General features: G+C 38.5%; 1 protein-coding gene and 1 non-coding gene across 2 annotated transcripts in view; one reads left to right on the forward strand and one right to left on the reverse strand.

Annotated features, from left to right (window-relative positions):
• Nucleotides 1-21,720, reverse strand: part of LOC144374953 (transport and Golgi organization protein 1 homolog) — a 52,441-nt gene extending 30,721 nt beyond the window's left edge. Inside the window, exons 1-6 of the mRNA XM_078037679.1 lie at nt 21,505-21,720; nt 18,623-18,756; nt 11,321-11,407; nt 8,866-9,580; nt 7,944-8,147; nt 5,625-5,770 (exon numbers count right to left, since the gene is read on the reverse strand). Coding sequence (XP_077893805.1) covers nt 5,625-5,770; nt 7,944-8,147; nt 8,866-9,580; nt 11,321-11,407; nt 18,623-18,756; nt 21,505-21,658 — 1,440 coding nt within the window. The 5' untranslated portion in view covers nt 21,659-21,720. The remainder of the gene's footprint in view (nt 1-5,624; nt 5,771-7,943; nt 8,148-8,865; nt 9,581-11,320; nt 11,408-18,622; nt 18,757-21,504) is intronic.
• On the forward strand, nt 2,495-2,601 carry LOC144374960 (U6 spliceosomal RNA). The gene has a single exon (XR_013434185.1). It is a non-coding gene; the product is annotated as a U6 spliceosomal RNA (small nuclear RNA).
• Nucleotides 21,721-24,560: the final 2,840 nt, after the last annotated feature.

Consider the following 24,560-nt stretch of genomic DNA (forward strand, 5'->3'; position numbering starts at 1 on the left):
CAAAAGGGGGAGAAATTGAGCATCAGATAAGAACAATTACTATTCCTAACTGGATTAAACACACCAAATATTTTTAAATGCATGACATCATATTGACTCTTAAATAAAAGTTAAAAAGATTTCAAAAGCCCCTTTGGGTATCATTTGATAATGCTAGAATAATACCTTACTATTCTGAAAAGTGTTTAAATGAAGAAAAGGAATCAAATGTTTATCTCCTGCCTTAAGTATACAAACCGAATATCTGTGTAAAGAATAATCAATCATAGCCAGGCGCTGTGGCACACACTTGCAATCCCAGTAGCTTGGGAGGCTGAGGAGGAAGATAGCAAGTTCAAAGTCAGCCTCAGCAAAAGTGAATTGCTAAAGCAACCCTGTATATAAATAAAATACAAAATAGGGCTGAGGATATGGCTCACTAGCCAAGTGCCCCTGAGTTTAATCCCCAGTACAAAAAAAAAGAAAGAATAATCAATCATAAATTTTTATTTGTATAGGCATCCCAGCCTTTAAATGAAGAAAGAAAAATCCCAGCAATTCAGACCATTGCTATTTTGCAATCTGTAATATATTAGCAAATCTCACCAAGGTCACTGTTGACTAGTAGTCAACATCAAAGGAGAGGACATGCAGATGTCAATGCAATATTTCCTATTAAATTTTCATAAGAAACAGAATTGAACCTAAACCTGACTACCAATTTCCAAGAAATATAAAGCAACAGAGAGAGGCTGAGGTTGTTAGCTCAGCACTTGCCTAGAATGCATGGAGCCCGAGGTTCAATCCCCAGCACCACCAAAAAAAAAAAAAGGCAATAGAGAAAACAGGTTAAATTGTTGTACCAGGGGGATGTCATTTATTCACCAAAACTACAATATATCCTAGAAGTCCCACAAACATATTTTTTTCAATTATTGCAAAAAGTTACAACAAAAGGAGAAATCAATAGAGAGTAACTTATATGAGACTTGTTCTCCCACTGAACGCAACCAGAAAGTTGGAATATATATATTGGTACCAGGGATTGAACTCAGGAGCACTTGATCACTGAGCCACATCCCCAGTCTCAGCCCCATTTTGTATTTTATTTAGAGACAGGGTCTCACTGAGTTACTTAGCACCTCACTTTTGGCTTTGAACTTGTGATCCTCCTGTTTCAGCCTCCCGAGCCACTAGGATTAAGGCATGTGCCATCATGCCCAGTCAAAAAAGATTTTTAAAGAGCTATTTTTCAGATAGAAAGCCACAAGGAACATGCAACTGTCACCCCTAAGAGCAGGAGAACAAATAGGTGAGCATTCTACCTGGAGGCACCCTCTAGACCTCAGTTTGAAAATGGGAACACAAATGGGGCACAACAGTCTCACTGAGGAGAGAGAGACCAGAGTTCCAGGAGATTAAGCAGCCAAAAATATGTAGAGAAAACTACCAGAAACATGGGAGCCACAAAGAAAAAGAGTTCCAGAAATCTGCATGGAGGTGGTCTTCAGTTTGGGGCTACATTCTAAGCAGTACCTGTGAGGGCCAAGAACAACTATAAGCTAACCAATCCCACAGTTGGCACTGAGCTGGGAGAAGTCTGGATTCCAGCTAGCCAGAGACAGTTGACGTACAAAAACAGTATGGTCAACAAGCTCATGAAGAAGTATTTGATCCTGGCATCATGGCACATATCATGGCAGAGGAGGTAGAGAGGGATGTTGGGAGGGGAGGGGAGGGGAGGGGGGATAGTAGGGGATAGGAAAGGTAGCAGAATACAACAGTCACTAATATGCCATTATGTAAAAATGTGAGTATGTAACAGAAGTGAGTCTGTATTATGTATTTGGGGAGTTCAAAACCCAATTGAGTCGAATGTATGAAAGATGATATGTCTTGAGCTCTGTAATGTTTTGAACAACCAATTAAAAAAAAAAAGAAGTATTTGATCCTGGCATCATGGCACATATCTGTAATCCCAGCAATCAATCCCAGGTTGAGGCAAGAAGATCCCAAGTGTGAGGCTGGCAACTTATCAAGGGCCTAAGGAAGTTAGTGAGACCCTATCTCAAAAGAAAAAAAAAGTTCACTCAATATCATTAATTATCAGGAAATAAACTCACAAAGACATACCCACTAGAATGGCCCAAGTGCTAGTGAAGATGAAGTCAAGTGGAAGTCTCCTAAATTGCTGGTGGAAGTATAAAATGATTGTGGTCATTTTTTAGCATGGCTTGACAGTATCACATAAGACAAAAACATACATTAAACGTAGGAGGCAATTGCACTCCTAGATATGAGTCCACTTATAGTGGCATATATATGAAACAGTACTGTAGGAAAAATGAATCTATAGTTTTAAAAAAAAGTTATCAATGGTTGCCTGGAACAGGTGGTGAAGGCACTCACTGGGAAGGATCCCAAGGAAACCCCTTTTCTAGTGAAAAAAAAACTGTTCTATATCTTGATTATGGTAGTTTTTACCTGGGTATCTACATTTGTTAACAGTCAGAGTGTGCTTGCTTTGGCAGCACATATACTAAAATTGGAACAATACAGAAAAAATTAGCATAGTCCCCGAGCAAGGATGACACCCACATTTGTGAAGCATTCCATAGTTTTGTGGAACCAACCCTTCAGCAGATGAATGGATAAAGAAACTGTGGTACATATATGAAATGGAATATTACTTATAGCATTAAAAGAGAAAAAAATTATGGCATCTGCGGGTGAATGGGAATATCAGGTTAAGGGAAGTAAGCCAATCCCCAAAACCAAAAGCTGTATGTTCTCTCTGAAAGTGGATGCTGACCCATAATGGGGGTGAGGTGGGTGGTAAGGGGCATAGAAAGAATGGAGGAACTTTGGGCAAAGGGGAGGTAGGACAGGTGAGGGGGCAGAGGGATAGGAAAGATGGTGGAATGAGATGAACCTCATTACCCGAGGTACATATAGGACTACACGTGTTGTGTACAACTAGGAAAAGTTTTGTTCCATTTATATACAATGAATTGAAATGCATTCTGCTATCATGTATAACCAATTAGAACAAATTTAAAAAACTCACTGATATTGGCTATCAAGGAATTACTGTTAAGTTGTGTGATGGCCCGTGGGTTCATTATACTATTCTCTATGCTTTTCTTTAAAGCTTTTCTAATTAAATTTATTTTTTAACTAGTACATAGAAACAAACATTATAATTATTGAATTAGGTAACATGACATTTTGATGCATGTATACACTATGTAAAGTTTAAATCAGTTAAATATATCTACCTCCTCAAACATCATTTCTTTATGGTAAAACTTTCACAATCTTTTCTTCTAGTATTCTAAAATATACAGTATGTTATGGTTACCTATAGTCCCCAGTATTCTCTCTGCTCTTATTTGAAAGTTTCCATGATAAAAATACTAAAAATAATTTTTAAATTAAGATATAACTTCAAATATTTAAAGGATTTCTATGTAGAAAAGAATTCAATTTTATAGAGGAAATCATGTGGAGGAAAATTTGGAGTCAATACAAGGATGAACTAGACAACAGAAGAACATATAGCCTTGTAAGAGAGTGACTCATGCTAGGAAATACTGGTGTACAGGCCTCATAACTATTCGTCAGGGCCACAGTAAAGAAAATAACAGCAATGAGTGAGAAACTAGACTAACAGCCTTCCAAGGTTTCTTCTAACACTAAGATTCTGCTAAGATTCCATTGATCAATGAATCTGATTGGTGCACATCTCCCAAACACATCAGAGCCTATTACTCTCCAGTCCTATCAGATATCATACTACTTGTTTAAGATTTTACATTGACTTGTTCATAATTTTTGCATATATTTGTTAAGTCCTTTTCTTAAGGCTTTCAAAAATCACAATCATGCCTTACACCTGTTAGACTCTTTTAGTCCTCGCACAATGTCCTGTACATACTGGGCAATCAAAATGCCTCTTTGAAATCTCCTTTCAAATCAGTCTCCTAACATTGTGCCTCTTCTTTGCCACTCACGTCTATGTCTTACCTATCACCGTACAATCACTGACCATACCTGCACCACATTCATGTCCCCTGACCTAGACCTAGAGGAGGGCTCTGTGCATACCTAAAAATATGAATAAAGAAATCCTTCCCATATCGTGAGGCTGTTAACTTTCCAAGTGATGCTGATTCATTCTGATAATCAAATTATGACTGTGGAAGACTGCTTTAATCACTGGAAATATAATTATTCTAACTGCCTGGCTCGTATATACCCCTTACCCAGGTGGCTGCCACCATCATGAACAAACATGGAGCCAACTGAAAAATGGTTTCTCCCCACCACATCTTTTCCACCCTGGTGGTCTTTCCTCCCCAGGTATTCATTGTCTTTATACCACCTTCTGACTGTCTACATAAGAATTAGGGCATGTGTAGGGGTAAAACCCTTCAAAATGCCAGACACCTCACCAGACATTTTACCTTGTCAAATCATTTAATTCTTATGATTGGAGTAAGCATTATCTACATTTTTCAGATGAGGAAAACTTTTTTCAAAAGTTTAGTTATTTGCCCAAACGTCTAAATGATAACCTTGGGATTTGAAACCAGATCTACCTGGCTTCAAAATCTATACATTTTACAAGGAAAACAACATCATCATCTTTCTTACACAAGCCTTGAAATAATACAACCTACAGGAAACAACTTCAGTTGAGGAGGATTACTGTCACAATGGCCCTAGGACCATCTTATCCTCCAACCTCTAAAAGCTTTCTCATTCCTATAATTAAACTCTATACGTCCAATATCAACAAATACCAATAGGGGGGAGGTAAGTCCTAAAATGCTTAGATAAGCTTCTAGACAGATTAAATGTCTTATTTGGATCATGATTTTCTTTAGAAAGATCAGCCTTAAGTGACTCTTTCTAAGAAACAGATCTAACCTAATTCCTTTCATTCTTAAAACTTTCTAAGGATCCCCACTATTAATGGTCTAATGCTACTTTGGCTCATGACTTCCTTTAAGATTTGCTGGCCTCTCCAACAGGCCCATCCCCCTCCAACTTCACACTTTACAACACCAACTATTCACATTCTCCTGCCCTCCCCAAATATCCTTTCTTCATGTTTCCATTTCTCTGAACACATTTCTTCTGACTGCCAGCTTCCCCCACCACCCCAGCCTGTCTAATCAACAACAAACCACATGTCAGACTCCTGTTTGCCCTTTGCCTGTGCTTCAAACACATCTCAACCACTTTCTGACCTTACTGATCACCCTTCCAACCATAATAAATGCATTTATGGACAATAATGTTCTACCATCGAATAAATACCTCTCTTTCTGCCATTATCTTACTGTGTTTCAAGTGAATGCTGTTATCTCCCTGCCAGAATGAAGGGTTCTGAGGGGAAGAAACAAGTTTTTACAGGTGTGCAAATGTCTAGCCTTGGTAGACAGCAAATCTTCCTCATGTGCTAAACCAAGTAACCATTAAAGCCACACCCCTATGGCTTTTGTTTCAGGAGCTATCTACTCAAAGGGTCAAGAGTCATTTTCATAAAGACATTTTATGTTTTTCACTTCATGACCAGAAGCCACTTAAAAACTAATAAATAATCAACATTCTAATTGAAGAAACTATGTCAAACTTACCATCTTAGACAAATAAAGCAAGAATGAATATAACAAGAAAAGTATGTTGTCCAAAAGGGTGGCATCTGCTGGCTCTTCGACCTTTATCTCTAGTTGGTTTTCTGTATCAGCAGCATCAACAGGAGTACCTTCTGTTATAAGTAGCTCTAAAATTGAAAGGGGAAATTGCTATTTTATTTTATGCTATAGAATAAGAATTGTCTCTCTTCAGTTTCAATATTCATCGAGTGTTTCACTAAATATATGAGTCACAGTGCCTGGAATATGTGGCTCTCCTAAAGACAATTAACACAACAGAGAAGAAAACTTCAAAATCCTAATTAGAGCTGTCAAACCCTTCAATTATAAAATGAACAATCTCCAGTCTACTCTTCACTACTTCCATGGCCATACAACTGCTACCAGAACAATATTTACTCAAGGAAAATTTTTTAAACCAGAGATATATAGACAGGGTCACATTCAAAAAACATGGATTTAGTGCTGGTGAAACTTTGTGTTTAAAATTTTAGGAAAGCTGAAAGAGAGGGAGTCTTGGTTTGCAGATTTGCAGGTGGAATGGGCCAAGGCTTAACATAGTATCTGGCACCTGGCAGAGATACTCAACAATTATTTATTGAATGGACAGATGACAGCTATTTAAAAAGAACACAGTAGTACCAAGAGAGACTAAAGGGAATTGGGTACAGACCTGCATTGAGGCTCTGTGAATGAGGTAGAATTCCAGTTAGACCTGAGAGCTTGTAGGGGTGGAATTTCAGTATGAGTTACATGAGCCTGGGGTATGTTTGATTAAACAGCAGGAGTCCAGCATGCAGTTATTAAGAAGTTGGACCAGTTGCCTCTAAGGTCTTTCTCAACCCTGAGATTCTATTCACTACTATTTTTTTAAGCTTTTGCCTAATTTTTTTTTTTAGTTTTTGATGGACCTTTATTTTATTTATTTGTATGCAGTGCTGAGAATCAAACTCAGTGCCTCATATGTTAGACAAGCACTCTACCACTGAGCTACAACCCCAGGCCCTCCATTCACTATTGGTCTATGAATTTGACTGCTGGTGAAGTCTGCCCCATTGGCTCAGCATCTCAGCACCTGAGACACATTAAATGACATTTGGGAAGATTTTACCTATTAAAGGTCATTGACATCATTTTGTGGTGGAACTTAAAAGGCCAGGGAAATAATTCATTCTTAATTTTGTAAGTCAAGTTTTCCCTATTCTTGAAAGTTTTGGAGCATGAAAATAACAAATCGTAATGGTGCATGATTCATTTTCATAACCTTATAGAGTTAAAGACAGTTCAGAAGTCAGTAGTGTTCATATATAGATGCAATGTCTTCTGGAAAATGGGAGAACTCATATGTTATTCCTTCTCAAATTAACTGAATCCCCCCTTGCTATGAGTTCTCCTACACTCTGTGTGTGCAGATGGTGGGGGGGAGGTTCAGATCAGTGCTGCCAAGCCCTGCACTGGTGCAGGATAATGCTTATAGCTATGCTTACAGACCAGAACCTTTAAAAACACAAAATACAGTAATTATGGCTTCATAGCACCATACTGGATGGATTAAAATAAACAATTAGTCATCATCTAATTTACTGATAAAATGAGAGTGAGCAACACAAAAGTAGAATGCTGTTGATGCCATTATTGGGGATTTTTTTGAAAAATTGTTTCTCATCTCCCACTGGATACTGTGCACTATGATGAAGTATTCGTAAGTGTCAATCTAAAATCGATTGCAGTTCTGTACTGTTTGCTGTAAGTATATAGTATAAAGATCTGGACCATTGACTGCATTTGAAAAAGTTTAATTACCATGTCCAGGAAGCAAGTAAAAACAGGACTTGAGCTATATTATATTCCATTTAGAAGAAAAGGGAAGAAAAACACAGAATTTATGAGACTATGAACAGTGATTATTCAAGCTAACTTGTACTAGGCCAGACTTTCCTGGAAGGCCTGCTAAACACAGATTGTGGGTCCCACCCCTAGAGTTTCTGGTGCTGTTGGTCTGGTTGAAAACTACAGTTTTAGAGCATAAGGCCTTTGAAGAAAAATATTTTAGTTGTAAATGGTTTACACAAGCTAGTCATACCTAAACATTTGCTTTTAGGTGAGTTACAGTCTCTGGCCTATTTTTGATTTCTAGTCATCTTTATTCTTGCTTTTCTCTCACTTAAGATATTTTTTTTTTGAACTCACATGTACCTATATCACTCTCTGCTCTATTTCGTACCTTTGGCAACAAATATCCTTGAAAGCCTTCATTATGGTAATGCCTCTACTTTGTAGAGAAAAATTGGCAAGCTTTACCTGGGTCTACTTTCTCAGTATTTGGGATCTGAGACACTTCTGAAACACCCATGTCCTCAGTCACAGGTTGATTCAAGAGGCTGGGCTCTTCAGGATGGTTCATATTAAAATGATGACGCAGGAGGTTTGGCTCTTCATGAAGATTTCTATTAGGACGATTTGTGTTCTCTTTAGGAAAATCATCTTCATGGGGTGGCTGCATCTCTACAAGGGAGAAGAATGCATTGAGCCAGATGGATGACACTATCTACCCCCACTTAAGCCCAATGATCAGCACTCCCCCTCAGCACACAGTTCCAGATACCTCAACACTGCCCTCCATGTCCTGGCATGAGCCCATGAGAACAACTGGGCAAGGATACGGGAGGGTTAATTGTTTTCATCCCATTTAAAGGATGACTGAACTATACAGTCAAATTTATAAAGAAGCCTTTAATCCAAAGTATTTAATCCAAAGTATTTCATAAACAAATACATTTATGATAGAGGCTTCAATAACTTACCTTCCCTTGGCAAACCAACATACACTCACATGAATAAATGTGCAGAAGAGAATTCTGGTCCAGAACAAAAGTGCAAAATGTCTATTCTGCTCAGAAATAACAGGAACTCTTTCATCTACAAGTGTGCTGGTCTCAATGAGCCAGTATAGAGAAGGGAATTCCATAAGTCTAGCTTGCTTAATGTGCCTTTCAAATATGTTCAAAGTAACCTAGGAGCCAAATGGTGAACCTATCTCCTTCCTGAGCTCAGGACATAGACCAATAGGATCCAGAGCAAAGATTATCTCTTTACAGGTTCATATTCTACCCTGAACATTCACTTGCACTTTGCATTCTTATCCAAAATATATCTGCTTTGATTAAATGTACAACTGTTTTCTTCCCCAAAAAACTTTCCTCCTTTCCCATTTCCATATCACCTCGTTCCTTGTCCATCATGTCTACCCTTTTGGCTGTGGTTTCAGTTTTCTTTAAAATCTTCCAAATTATACTCATTTCTTGTTTGTTTTCTTTGGTTTCTAGATAAGGATTGATTTCTTTTTTCAAAAGTTTATAAGCATCAGTCTTCTCCTGTTCGTTTGAGACCTGAGAAATGTCTACCCTTTTGGCTGTGGTTTCAGTTTTCTTTAAAATCTTCCAAATTATACTCATTTCTTGTTTGTTTTCTTTGGTTTCTAGATAAGGATTGATTTCTTTTTTCAAAAGTTTATAAGCATCAGTCTTCTCCTGTTCGTTTGAGACCTGAGAAATGTTGCTGGTTTTGTTTTTTTCACTTTCTGGCACTTTCAATTTATCTGGTAGTATTTCTTCAAAAAGTTCAAGTGAAGTTTGTTCACCCTGAGCATTATCTGTTTGACTATCTGCATGAGGATGGTTCTTCTGAGCCAAAAATTGTTCCTCAAGATCCACAGTGTTTTCTGAGAATGCACTTTCAATTTCTTGTGAGTTTGCTACTACTGGTTTAGGTTCAGGTTCAACATCCTGGGAGACTTCAGGAAATTGTCCCACTTTTTCTATAGCTTTCTCAGAATCTTCATTTGCAGAATCATACAATTCCAAAAATCCTAGAAGTTCTTCTACGTTATAATTATCAAAATCATCTCCTCCAACATCAAAACAAACAAAATCTTTCTCCTTTAAGGAAAAGAAAACCATTAATGTGTCAATAACAAAGTATCACAAAAGCAAACTCATCCATGCTCCCAAATTCAGGATTGGTTCTAAAGAATCTTTGAGGTCAACCACATTACCCTCCTCCAACCCCCACTGCCTAACTCCATCTATGGCTGAGTAAATCTGTCTTTTTCTAGACTACAGTGTTAGAAAGTCTATTCTTTCTTTCTTTCTTTTTTTAACATGGGTCATATTCTTTAAAAAGCATAATGAGTAAAAATGGTGACAATTTGGTCTCCAACTGCCTGACTCTTGGGTCTCTCTCAATTTGCTCTGAACATAAGTAGGGAAAGGCAAGGTATCACTTATAGGATCCTCCAGCTCTTAATATCTACACCTATGTTTCAGAAATTTAACTCTTAATCATTTGCTCGGGAGAAGCTGGAAGATCCTGCAGCATTGAGAAAAATGAATCAGTTTTAAAGTATCTTACTGAGATACAAGTACATTGGATGGAATAAAGAATGATATTAAGGAGGCTCCTCACATTATTATTACCACAAGAACAAACTGAAAACAAGATTCAACAAGGTATACACCTTTCTCTTCATCAGGGTTTCACAGTCACTAAGATCTCTCTCAGGATTATGTGTATATTATCTAGTCTTCCTTCTTGCTACTAGTAAGCAAATTGATATAAAAGGAGCCATAGTATGAATGGACATGTTTTTAAAAAAATTTCCATTCCTAATTAAATCTTCATAATATTCTGCGGGGGTTCCGGGGGTGGGGGAGGCAGTTCAATGTAGTAGGGATGAGTGATTTCCTCTCCTCATCACATGCATTTCTAAGCCATGAGGGATGCATGTAATGGGAAATACAATGAGAAGGCAGAGTTCAAAACAAATGAGTTCTCTGTAATCAGTGAACTGCTGTCACAGCTTAAATCCCAAGAACTCTCTTTACCAACAATGAAGTCCAACAAGCAACAGAAGTGATTTTATGGCCCCTGAGATTATAAAGAAATTTTAGGAACAGCAACAACAAACAGGATGACTTCATCCATTCAGTCCATCTAATCTAAGAACTGTCCTAGCCTAGCAGTTTGCATATTCTACAGCCACTACAAAGAGCTGCCCAAAGATGTTTCAGTGTTGGTGGGCATCAATTACTATACAATTTAAAACTCTAGAAAATAATCAGCTGAAGTGAGAATTCTAGAACACGAAATCCTTTCAGTCACAAAATCAATTTAAGTCAGAGCACCATACAGGAATGTTGTATAAAGGAAGCAGTTCCGGCCTTAAAAGATCTGAGACTGAACATCACCTGAAACGCTCAGGTCCCCTTTTCCAAATCTATAACATGACTATGATCCCGTATATGACTAAGAATAAGAAACCTTTGTAAGTACATATTTCTAGCCTAGTATAAAAGTTAGAGTTTATTAATTTAACCTAAATATACTTAAAATGTCTAATAACTATCCAATGAGTTTTGCCTGTAAAATGAAATTATTTGCCTCTTAGAATATCTGTTTCAATATATTAGACAACTCTCAGATTATAATATAATCACCCTTGAATGCCTTTCAAACTTTTTTTTTTACAGGTAGTCTGATTTCAAATGAAAATCTGACACACAAATGTTAGATTGCCCCCCAAACACATTATAAAACATTCAGAAGCAGTTAACTGAATATAACTGATGGATTTATAAGCCAGTTTACAATTGAGAACAAAAAAGAAATCCATAACTTACATCTGTTGGAATTTGTAGCTCTTCTTTAGTATATTCACGAACTACCTTGATGAAATCTTTTGGAAAGTATCCAAACATACGGCCAACCTATAGTGCAAAAGAGACAAATATCAAATAAATTCTGTACAAGGAATATAAATAAGAGATTTCTCAGAAGTGGCAGGAAATATACACATAATAGATAGGTATATGGTATAACCAAGAAAGAAAGTTGCTATAACAATTACACTGAGATTATTATTCCAAATAAAAATTAAGTACAGAACTATTAAAAAGCAACATTTCCAACCACTGAAGTTTTCTTTTTAACATTTAGCTTAATTCTCAACACAGAGCATATAAAGTTAAGACTTCTGAAGTAAATAAAAGATCTGCATAGAAGATTATTGGATACTATATGGTTAAAACTATGTAAATCAAAGCTGGTTATAAATGCAATTCCAAATAACCTCTAGCAAGAATTTACCTGTACATTTTGTAGCATTGCTCATAAACCAATATTTATGTCTTTCTTAACCAATACACAACAGTCATAAAAATTAATAAGTAAAAACAATACAAAAATCTCTAAAATGTATTACCACTATAGCAGATGTATTGATAGTATATGCTTTCCTAGCTTTGTCCAAATCTACTTTTACAAGTACTTGGGGAGTGCTGAGGGCCATTGTCAAGTAGGAATGAAGCTTCAAAATTTCCTTGCCAGCGTACCCCATGTTAAATGGATTTCACTGTTGACATTGCATGTAAGGTGACCTTGCTCAAGGACCAAGGCAGATCCGGGTTTAGAGCTGATCAGGTTTGAGGAAGTATCCCACTCCTTAGGGTGTTCCCGGTTTAAGACAAAAGGAGTTTTAGGGAAGTTGGAAGTTGAAGATTATTGCTGCTGGGAGTAGGGCGTGCCTGCAGGATGAGTTCCCACTGAGTTCTCCTGGAGAAAAAGTTTTTAGGAGGTGAATTGTTTGGGAGATTGGATTGCCCCCGAACCTGTGTGGAGGTGGTGTGAGTCGGGAATAAAGAATTTCTGTTTGAATCTACAAGGCTGTGAGTGCCTTCTGATTCTGTGCCCAGCCAAGACTGCGGCATTATGGTGGCCCGTACGTGGGATGTCTGAAGCTTGGGGGTAAGTGAATTTGCTCGATCCTGAAAGAGAGCAAAAAAATGGGTGACCATTTCAAAAAACAATGTGTTCTTGTTTTGATTTATTTTGTTTTCATTTCAAGTGGCCTGTTCCTAGAACTTTCTCAGGCAAACTAAGGAAAATGGTTGACTCAAGGTTTGAAGTTGTTCGCCTCTGAGGAAGAAAAATTGTTAGAGGAAGGAGGTACCCCAGTAAGACCAAGAAAAACTATGGCATATGTTGATACAATACAAAAATGTAGCCCATGGCTTTATAAAGATGAGTTATTAAGTATATCAATGGGACCATTATGGTATCCTGTAGAAGGATTTTTCTTCAACAAGAAAGAGATGACTAGTTCTGTTCACTATACTTGTCTTGGTTTTTACAGACAGCTGATTCATTTACAAAGCTAAAATGTTAAAATATCAACCACTAAATATGAAATCAAGGACTCTTTACTTATTAAGTTCCATAAGGTAATATATTTAAACATTATGTGTGTTTTCATAAATTGGCAAATGGAAAAATGTTTAATATTGCTTTGGTCTGTGTCTTTGCTGAAACAAGGTTACTAAGTGTTAAGATTCTATCATGTGTAATTTATATACAGAGAGTATAAGAAGTTTCAGCTGGGTTTCAATTACAGTATAACAGTACCTTAAAAAACATGAAAGTATTTCATCTTATTAAAGTGGAGTAATTTTATAAGGGTTGTTTTAGAATGTGAATTTATAAAAAGGGTTAATGGTTAAAAAAAGAGGTATAAAAAGATTCAAGATGTGGAAATATATTTTAATATAAAAGGTTAAAGGAAAAAGAAATGTTTCTAGTTGAGATAATCTCTGTGTGGTAAAGTGAAAATTTGTAAAATGCCATTTAAAAAGATTTTGAGGAAACTAGATTTAATTTAAAAGCTTGAGAAAGGTAGAAAGAAAAAAAAGGTATTTGTACATGGCAGATTGAGACAAAGCTTCTTAATGGAGTAAAAAAGAGCCTTTGGTTGAAGGGCAGCCATGTAAACTAATATTAAGCGATTTAAACAAAATCTAAGCCTCGTTTAAAAGAGTGAAGCTGTAGGTGGTGAAAAAGTACATTTAATAGTACAGTATAGATGATAAATGAAATGCTTTAAATGGTTAAATTGAAGGAAGATTGCTTTACTCATCAAACTATTAAAATGTACTTATTAAACTAAAAAGAAGGAGATGAGATAATCTTTGTTCGGTAAAGTAAAAAGTTGTAAAATGTCTAAGTACATTGCAAAAAGCTTTAAAAGGTTAAATTGAAGGTGGTTAAGATGCCTTCACGATGGAGGAAAAAAAATATAACCCATGAAAATGGGAAGATAATAAGATAAAAGATTTAGATAAAGAAGATTAAAAATTTGAAGTGGAAAACTTCAAAAACAGAAGTACAAAAAGGTAAAAAAAAGGGAGAAGATGTAGAAAGATAAAGATATAGGAAGATAAAAAGATGTAGAAAGACAAGAATTTTATACCCACAAAATAGCAAATGAAAGAAAACTAGGAGAGAAGAAAGCAACTAAGGGTAAATATAAAAACCTTAGAAGAAAACTAGAAGATAGAAATAAGATGGAAAATGGTTAAAAATGTCAAGTAAAGGTATTTCAGATAGAAAATACAAAGGGCTAAGACAACTATGGTTTCAAACCACATCTAAAAATTAAAAGGACTAAAGTAATTCTAAAAACTAAGGCAAAATGCTTTTGAAAGACTTAAATTTAAAAGGATCTTAAAGGGGTATATATCCCCCAAAGATAAACTTAAAATAACCCTTTTTTTACTCTAAACTTTTTAAATTTGGATTCATCAGGACTTAATGCTGCGGAAAGACATATGTATCCAAAAAATGTACATAAGCCTAAGGTACTTTGGAAAGATATTCTAACAGGACATTGGAAAGCTCCTGACCCAGTGTTTGTCTGGAGTCGGGGTTCTGTTTTTGTGTTTCCACAGGGAGAACAGCAGCCGATTTAGATTCCAGAGACACTAACTAAAACAATTTCTACAGACCAAAAAGAAGATAATTTGACTCAAATCCATAACAGCTGATATCCAGAGCTCCAGCTTGGCTATTCTTACATCTGCAACAGTGATTAACCACGGTGCCTTTTTTCAATATCTATTTTATTATTGCATTTTTCCCACATCATAAAGTTCTATTTTATTTTTTGAGCTCATACAAACCTAGGTTAATGTTTTTCTGATCAGCTTTGTTTTTTGACTGTGTTTTATTTTTTGACTGTGGAGTTTCTAAAAATTGCAATGGAGATTTTACCTAGGTAAAGCTACAAGGCTGTTATTATTGTCTTACGTGTTGTATGTTATGAGTGCACTGTTTTGTGTTGCATGTCAGTATGTGTGTATGTCCATATTTTTATATGAGGAGCGCTCATGAAAAAATGGATCCGAATTTTCTTTTTTTTTATTCACGTGATTTAAGTGGTTTAATCTAAATTAGGTAAACAGCTGTTAATGATTGTTTTCAAAGGTGGTTAACAGATCTGTTTGCTTACTATTGTTTTTAAAGGTGATTAACAGATCTGTTTGTTTACTTTCACTTTTCCTTTTCATTATATTTAATAATTCTCTTCAGGATAATGTCTCTTTAACATCATTGCCAGAATTCCCATCTCCATCCCAGTGCCAGTGAAGACTAAGAAAACCAAACTACAGCTTCTATGATAGCTATCACAGTAAACTGTATAAACTGATGCATCAATGAATATAACTCAACAAGTAATGCTCAATCAAGGACTTGATTTACTTTGGGAGGAAATGAACATATTGATAGACTCCTCCGATTTGAACTGCTTGCAGAACTTGCTTGGACTATATATGAGTTACATGCATTGTGAACTATCGTCTGGTGCAGCGAATTGTGGTACTGCTGGCATATCCTTGCTGATGGTGTCACTAGTGATGCAATTTCCTTGCCAGCGCACCCCATGTTAATTGTGGTAATGCTGGCATCTTTGCTGATGGTGTCACCAGTGACACAATTTTTCCAAAGGAGCTGTCAATTGGCTTGGTGTCATGGCGTTTCTGTATCCTCCTCCCTTCTACTAGTGATGGTCTAAAATTTGGGGGCCAACAGAGGTGAGGCAAGAACCTCACCTCCCCACTGGCACCAAGGTTAAATTTGGGGGCCAACAGAGGTGAGGCAAGAACCTCACCCACCCACAATGGTGCTTAGGCCTATCCACAAGCATGGCTGAATGCTGGACCGGTAGTCAGTGACGGGTTGATCTGGTTGCAGTGGATTCAACCCAAGACAGGAAACTGACGTCTAAAGGTCAGTTCTCCCATGACGGGTAAGAACCATATGTTGAATTGGACAACCTACCAGGCACGGTCCTTTAGCCACATTGCTTGTTGTTTAATTAATCAGAAGGGGGGAGAAAATTAATGCTGCAGTCTTGGCTGGGCACAGAATCAGGAGGCACTCACAGCCTTGTAGATTCAAACAGAAATTCTTTATTCCCGACTCACACCGCCTCCACACAGGTTCGGGGGCAATCCAATCTCCCGAACAATTCACCTCCTAAAAACTTTTTCTCCAGGAGAACTCAGCGGGAACTCAGGCTGCAGGCACGCCCTACTCCCAGCAGCAATAATCTTCAACCTCCAACTTCCCTAAAACTCCTTTTGTCTTAAACCGGGAACACCCTAAGGAGTGGGATACTTCCTCAAACCTGATCAGCTCTAAACCCGGATCCGCCTTGGTCCTTGAGCAAGGTCACCTTACATGCAATGTCAACAGTGAAATCCATTTAACATGGGGTACGCTGGCAAGGAAATTTTGAAGCTTCATTCCTAATGGCCCTCAGCAGGGGAGAAAATAAAATTACAATATAATGCATATGAAACCACATATCAAGCTTCAGTTTCACCCAAAATAAATCCTCTGCAGAAAAGAACCCCATTTATTTTCAGCACCAACAGTTAAATTATATGAAGTTACATAAAGTGTACAAAAGGTATATAAAGTTCCCCTTGAGAAAGACACTCCTATTACTAACTATTGACTAAAAGGAACAGAAGATTCTTGCCAATAATTAAAGGAAACTGATAGGCAAATCAAATGCACAAAAAAGAAAATTAAAAAAGGCATCTTATCACTACCTCTAAAATATCCCCATTCATGAATGTTCTTGTTATATCTAGAAACCATCTGAGAGCCAGTATTAGTGGTAGAATACTGCCATGAAGATTAGATAAGACGGAGCAATTAAAAGTTTCATCACTGCAGATAAAGTCTGAGACTCTAGAAAACCAACATTGCAGAATGAAAACTAAAAACTCAAAAGGAGAATCATTTTGAAAACTAAAGAGTTTTTAATTTCTTAAGTATAACACTTATGACATGAGAGGCGAGTCTGAGGGGAAATATACTTTTCCCTTCTGATGAAAATTCTATTAAGGTTAAATTTGGAAAAGGGAAAGAAACCAGAGATGTATGGAGAAAGGGAACACATTTATCTCTTCTTAATCTGTGTCAAATGAGACCATAGATTATATAAAGCTCCATAATTACACACTTGGTGGTATCCCATTTCTTGTGATATGAAAAAAATGATGCAGAATCATGGAGGCTCATTACTGGAAATAATTTTTATATCTAATTTTGCTTCCATACATCATCCCTGCTAAGGTGCTGCTGATTTGATTTGTGGGTGGGGAGCCAAGAACTGCCACAAGAGAACAAATTCTGCATAAGCTACTATCAGAACAAATGTACTTAAGTGCCACTGCCCTGAAAGGAAATATTCAAAAGGAAGATGGATTAGACAGGGGTCCTTTCCTAACTGAGTTTTTCATTTTATAGGGAGCTAAGATAAAACACAACCTGACTGAAGGCAAAGAGGACAAATGAATGCCAGAGGAGCAATGCAAACAAGGTGCCACCCAAACACTCATCAGTCGGCAAAGATCCTTTCTGGTCAGGTGCTGAAAGCAGGGCTCCTCAGGAAGACAGGATGAGTGCTGCCACCCAGAATGGCAAGAGTCCTAGGGATGAACAGAGTTAACAGGCTACAATGTGAGAGGAGAAAATGCAAATCAAGCCCATTTATCCAAAAGCTCAAAGAAGGAAAGAAAGACGACTACTACATGAAAAATGCCACTTAGGTACATGGAAAAACAGTTCCAAGTTTAAAGGTTACCAATCCTATTTGGTATACTTGAAAGAAACAATAGATGGTTCTTTATATGGAGTACTGCAACTGGGACTCTGTCTAAATATAAAGTTTGTACCTAGAGGCACCATGTTTCAAGATCATTCCCTAAGAGTCAGAAATGGCAACAAAATGAAACTAGCTTTCCATAGGGATTACTCTTATTTTCTGTCTTATTTTCTGCTGTGTGGTGTTTTATTTAGGGTGAGAACTTTCAAGGATGCAACCCGGAATGTCTCTAAACTAGAACATTCCTACAGTCATCAAAGACCCTTGCTACTATTTTACGTAAACAATCCACATATCACATTTTTTTAAATGAAAAGGACAATACTCATAAGCCACTAGGAGGACACTCCTAGTGAATCTCCCCATTTAAAATATCAAAGCATGATATAAACAATGTCATGTCTTTCATCAGAAGATCCATACAACTGGCTGGAAGTAGAACCCCTGGGGGAACCTTCAGGCATAGAATATAGGAAAAGCAGGAAATGGATGACCCAGAAGTTGCAAAAAAGAAAAAAAGGGGGGGAAAAAGCACACAATGGACATAATATTCTGCTTTTTTAGAGTAAAAACAGCACAATTGATTAGGTAAAATACACAAAAAATCAACTTTAAATATGCATGCCTGAGTTACTATCTCTGACTTAATTTACAGGATTAACTCTAATGTCCATGAATCCTTCCCTTTTGAAACAGCAAAGCTAAGAATTGTCATGTTTTCACCATGACGACCTTTATGATGTGTAGAGCCTTCTGGAACTTGATGTGAGGGGTAGCAACCACAACCAGTTCAGTTCTGTTTCAGAAAGTCTCCTGACTTTCTATGCTGTGCCAGGCCTTAGGTGTGTTAGGAGCACAGGGCCTGGCAAAGAGGTCAGGTTAACTCTACAAAGACCCCAAGAAATCAGTCATTTAAATCTACACTGCTACCCATCAAAATTAAGAATATAACACCTGTCAAACTTTTACTTACACTTCCGGCCCAAAGTTCTGGTGATACCTCTGCAAGTTTAGAGTAGACAAATACAGGGTCACCTTTTTTAAAATTTACAAAACGACAATCTGGTCCTGTGAAATCTTCAACAGCTTCACCTCGATACATTAACACTGTATATAAACATTGAAAAAAGAAAAAAACAAACATTAGGATTTGATTTTTCACAGTCCATATTGACTCATCAGGAAATATGAATCCCACTATGAACAAAAATCAAGTTTTTCCAGTACTCTCTGGAATCACTTTTAATTCACCTGCTCAAAGTATCTAAAATCCTTAGAGATTTTATTGCTATAAAATACAATATTCCCTGCAATTAGACGAGGGAAAAGGAAGCTTCTCTATTTTTCTCTGTGCTGAGAAATAAAAAGCAAAGTGGCTACCACCAACCATAGCTGGTTTCAGTGAAACTCTTGGTTCTTGCAGGCCTCCTCAATTTTTTTCTGTTTCATAATCATAGAAAGCTTCATTTTGCAAATATGTAAATCCGAGTGTAGACATGGACAGGCTTAAGTATGGCTTCATGCAGGGGTAATAGGGAAGAGGTTAGAATATCCAGGAACCCCCAAGGGGTTAATTAACTTGAACTAACTGCTAAAAGACATTACCTTTAAGTGGCTGCAAGTGCTACCATGCAGCCGTAAACACTGTCAATTTCATTTGCAGCAGAGTTGCTGTCTCTGGGTTCAGGATCTGGGTAAATAACCAGGAAATATATTTTCTCTGAGCAAATATTGTTGACTATATCCAACATTAAGATTGTTTCAAAACATCCTCATTCGTATTTTTTTTTAATAAACAAAATCAAAAGTGGGTATCCTATCTGACAAGGAACAAGTTTAACCACGAGAAAAGGTCAGGCAATACCTTCATGCTTAAAATGCAGGACTAGGATCACAATTGATCTAGAAACTGGTAGAAGCAACATTTTTCTTTTGGTTGACCAAATAGACAGTTTCTGATTTAAGATGAAATGGACAATAGATGTATGTAAAAAGCACAAAGAAATGGAAATAACACTTTTTCTAAAAGCCAATTAGCAGTAAAATACACGAGAATGTTTGTTTTATAAAAATATATGTCTGAGGAACAAACACAGATTTGGAGAGGGTAACTTGTTTTTTTGAAGCTAAAATAGGACTATTTTCAGAACTGTCAGCATCCTAATTCATATGTAATTAAGAGGCCAAGTTGAAGGTGAGAGACACTTTAAGGTGGGGAATTCTCATCACAAGTGGAAATGGCAATGTTTCTCTTGTTCCCCCTTAGGTCATAGAGGATTTATAAAACAGTAATATATTAGGTGACAACATAATGCATACTATGGAGCACCTATTTAGTTCTTTTTTTTTTTTTTTGGAGCACTTATTTGGAAGGAACACAAGGACACCTTACATACACACCTCACTACTTCCTACAACGCAACACAGACCCACCTGTTGTTTTTGGTCACATCTGTTTGGACACAGGCCATTTCTCAAGTTATGCTACCCCACTGAACCTAACCAACACCATGTCTTAGTACTGACGAAGCATCAGTGATGAGATTGTCCAGGAATCTCACGTAGGATAGCGCTCAATAGCAAAGAATAGCAAAAATGAAAGAAAATATCATGGCAGCTGCTTTGCTTCTCTGAGTGTTTATTTATTCCAGCCTTAGGGTTACCTCTAGGAACTTCTTAACATATATTGGAAACATCTTTTTTCTTTATTGGAGTGGAACAAACAATTCAAATTACAAAATTTGGTTTTGGTAACACCAATTTAGACATAAAGAGCTCAATGGTAAACTTCTTGGCCTTTTTAGCATGAATATTTTAAAATATGTACTGATTACAATTTATGGACAACACAGTCATCAAGTTGCAAGGTTACTAGAAACCAAGCGGGAGTCCATAAGAAGTATTCTGGGCCAGTAAATATATAGAGGAAAGAGGTTCCAACAACACTAGTGACTGAGTCTAAAACTGAATTGGCTTATAAAAATCTTGGAGTATTTTTTATTGTTATTGCAACAAACCTCTTCATCTGAATCTGAATGGCTACATCCTCCCCACTGCCCACCTCCAATCCAGGAATTCTGTCCGCTTCCTGCGCACAGAAGAGGCTGCAGTTCCCAGGTGGCTGGTGCAGATCCTTGGCCTCTTTCAAAAGCAAAAGATTATTGGCCCACCTGCTACCCTACCTCAAATATGAAGGGAGGCTTCTATGCACAGAAATGACAGGATTGAAGCAGAGTCGGGGCCGAGACCTCGGAACACATTGCGTGCCTGGACTCGGTGCTCTTCCCAAGCCTAAACTCTAGTCCCTGTTAAAAGGCAAAACCAGCCCAATCCCCAGTGCAGCAAAAGGACAAAGGGGCCAGTGAGCCTTTCCCAAGGAGCCCCACCATCAACCTGCCGCGGGAATTAGGGCCACCGAGCCCTGGAGAGCATCTGCCCTGATACTGCACCAGCCCAGGTCCCTGTAGAGGGGGCAGAAAAGCGCTCTGCTACAGCGTGGGCACAACCCCATCACCCACTGAGATCCTAGGCGAATCCTGGAAGGGAATAAACTGAGAGCTGTCCCTGGGGAATCGTGTTTCCCAACCCCCGCCTCAGTCAGTAGAGAAAAATAAAACGCTGGCAACAAGTGGGAGTCGAAGCCCCCCACAACCCGAGCGGGCTGGCTGGGGCGCCAGCAGAGCCAGAGGGGACACACGCAGGGTCCCGAGGCTCTGTCACTCCTGCTCCCCACCCGTCATCCTGCGACCCCCCTCACCCAGCCCTTGGGGCTGGGGACGAGGGAGATCGGAGCCCCATGCGGCCCCAAAGAGCCACAGTGGAGACCCTGGGCTGCCCACCCGCCTGTGCACTCACTGCTGCATTTGTCGTCTGCACAGAGTTTGTGTTTCGACCAGCGCTGGCCGGTGCTCGGGTCCGGTTGGCCCGGCACTCGCCAGTTCGGCCACAGCACGAACAGCCAGAAGAGCACCATGAACAGCCAGAAGACCAGCACCTGCGCCACAGCCATGTTGTGGTCACCTGGGTGAGCCGGTGAAGTAGGCTGCGGCGGGTGTCTGTGGGCGCGTAGGAGGTGGGGCTCAGGGGGTGTGTGGGTAGCCAAGTGCAGAGGGGTGGCGCCAGGAAAGGCTTACGCCTTTCCCGGGTGACACTTCAGCAGGGATATCTGGGGGTCAGTCCACAGACTCTACTGGAGAACACACGGAGCTGGAGCTCCGTCGTTCTCTAGTCCAGACCTTCTCCTCAACTGAAGACCTTCTCCTCTAGTTGCTGCCTTGGCAACTAGGACTCTCCTTCTCGTCCAATCACCTGCCTTTGCTTCTGTGCCCTCACAAGCGACCCTCCACATGATTCTAGTAGTCATCCACCCATCCCCCCCCCCCCCCCCCGCCAACTGGTCCTTTCTGGCTTTCCTCAACGTCTCATTTCTGGTTCATCCTGAACTAGCCCACTCCACCATCACTCCCATCCCCCATTCCTGGTCTGGTACCTCCTTTTCTGAACTACCAAATCCCACCCCTGACTTGTCACAGCTAGTCTATGGTTCCAGGCTCCCTCCCCTTCAAACTCCTAGAGGTTCCTTGAAGCCCCACCCCAAGATCCCTCTGATTAGGAAAGGGGAAGGTGAATGGAACTGTGAGTGAGGGTGTAAACTGGAGACAGTGGCCTGCTTTTTTTTAAGGCGGGGACAGGTGGGGGCAGAGAGATGGACATTAGTCTTCAGGCTAAGATCTTGAGATTCTTATCTTTATCCGTAAGGGAAGAAATTATTTAATTCAAAAGCATATTTTTAACTCTCATTTTGTGCTACCATTCATGCCAGACGCTGGACAAAGCCCTAGCATGGTGTGGGAGTGAATGAAAATCAAAAGACAAGATATCTGGTCCTGGTCCAAAAAAGTCCACAACTTAGTGGGAACCAACTGACAAAACCGATTGTCAGAGAAGAAAGCTAGTAGCTAACATTTCTTGAATGCTTTCTTTATGTCCAGTTGTTATTCTGAAGGTTTTATACATATCAATTCATTTAATCTTCATAACAATAGTACCTTACAGTAGTAGTAGGTCCTATTCCAATCCTTATTTTAGAGTAAATTGAGGCAGTCACACATCCAGTGATTAATGGAGCTAAGTATCAAGCCCAAGGAGTAGACTCCTTTTCATCACAACCTATCAACTAACAAGCAATTGTACTTTCTGACAAGAGGAGCAAAATCTGATTTAAATCATAATATAGCTGAATTACTGATATGTACAGTTAAGGGGGGAAAGGCACAAGCTAGCCAGCCCAAGGAAGAGTGTCTGCAATGCTCCCATCCTGGGTGGAGCCATTCTCGTTTGTCTGTGACCAAGGGCTTGTTACTATAGTCTCTGCTAAGGTTATTCATCAACCTCCAACAATGAACCCATCAGTTGTTTCTCCAAATTAACTGAATCTTTAAAACTTAGAAAAAAGAATGTAGTCCACCATGTTCATAATGTTAAATAAAGAAAACGATGGAAAAAAAAGGTGTGCACAAACATTTGTCTACAGGGGCCATGAGAGGTCCCCGTTGGTCCAGTGTACTTCTGCGCTTTCTGGAGAACCAGTGGATCATACAGAGAAACTGTCTATCTGAGTCATTCTTCATTTCTTTTCTACCATGTATTTATTATGTTATAAAATGTATCTAGTAGGCATCTCTAACAACATGTTGAAAACTGAACTCATTTTTCTCTCAAAATCTGCTTTCAGTCTTCCCTATCTCAGAAATAAGAATGACAATTTAATTCCCATTATCCAGGTGCTCAAAGCCCAAAACTTACAAACCACCTTTGATCTCTTTTCTCTCACATTCCAACTCCAGTCCATTAGACAATATTATGTCTTCATTTTTATAATTTTATTGAGATATAGTTGACCTACAATAAATTGCACATTTAAGGTGTAGGATTTGATAAGTTTTGACATGAATATACCCATGAGACTATCACCAAAATCAAAAAAGTATTTCATCCTTCTTTGTAATCCCTCCCCTCTCCTTTTCTGGGCTGTCTCCAAACATCTCCTGTCATCATAGATTGTTTTGCATTTTCTAGAATTTGATATAAATTATAAAGCATTTTATTTATTTATTTTTCTGACTTCCTTCTTTCCAAATAAGCATTTGAAACATGCCCAGAATCTGACCACTCCTCTGCATCTGCTAAGCCAATATACAGGCCAAACCCACATCATAAGTCAACTGAATGATTCCCATAGCCTTCTTCTGTCCTTGCTTCTGCCCTCATTTTCCCCAATATCTATTGTCCTGATGGCAACTAGAGTGATATTCTTAAATATAAATTTGATTGTGTCTCTCTGCTCAAAATCTTCCTATAGCTTCCCATTTCCAAATAAAAGACAATGACTTTAGCCAGGCCTGGTCGTACTCATCTGTAATCCCAGCAGCTCAGGAGGCTGTCAGGAGGATCCTGAGTTCAAAGCCAGCCTCAGAAATGTAGTGAGTCCCTAAGAAACTCAGTGAGACCCTATCTCTAAATAAAATATTTTAAAAAGGACTGTGGGTGTTGCTCAGTGTTTAAGTGCCCCTGGGGGTTCAATCTCTGGTATCAGGAAAAAAAAAGCCATGATTTTATTATGGATTGCCCTGCCTTATTATGGACTGTTCTTATTCAATGTGACTCCCCTCATCCTCTTCTCCCCATTTCCTAACATTCTTCTCTTGTCTGTTAGTTCCATTTAAATACACCAATCCCACCCCTGCTTCAGAGCATTTACACTTGCAACTTTGCCTCAACCTTAACTGCCCAAATCATCTAACTAGCTAACTACCCCCTCACTTTATCATGTCTCTGTAACAGTGGCATTTCATGTGATAAAGACTTTTCCTGGCCATCCTACACAAAATATAGCCTCTTGTCATGACTAT

Source organism: Ictidomys tridecemlineatus, unplaced genomic scaffold (genome assembly GCF_052094955.1).
Source record: "Ictidomys tridecemlineatus isolate mIctTri1 unplaced genomic scaffold, mIctTri1.hap1 Scaffold_97, whole genome shotgun sequence".
Classification (NCBI taxonomy): Eukaryota; Metazoa; Chordata; class Mammalia; order Rodentia; family Sciuridae; genus Ictidomys; species Ictidomys tridecemlineatus.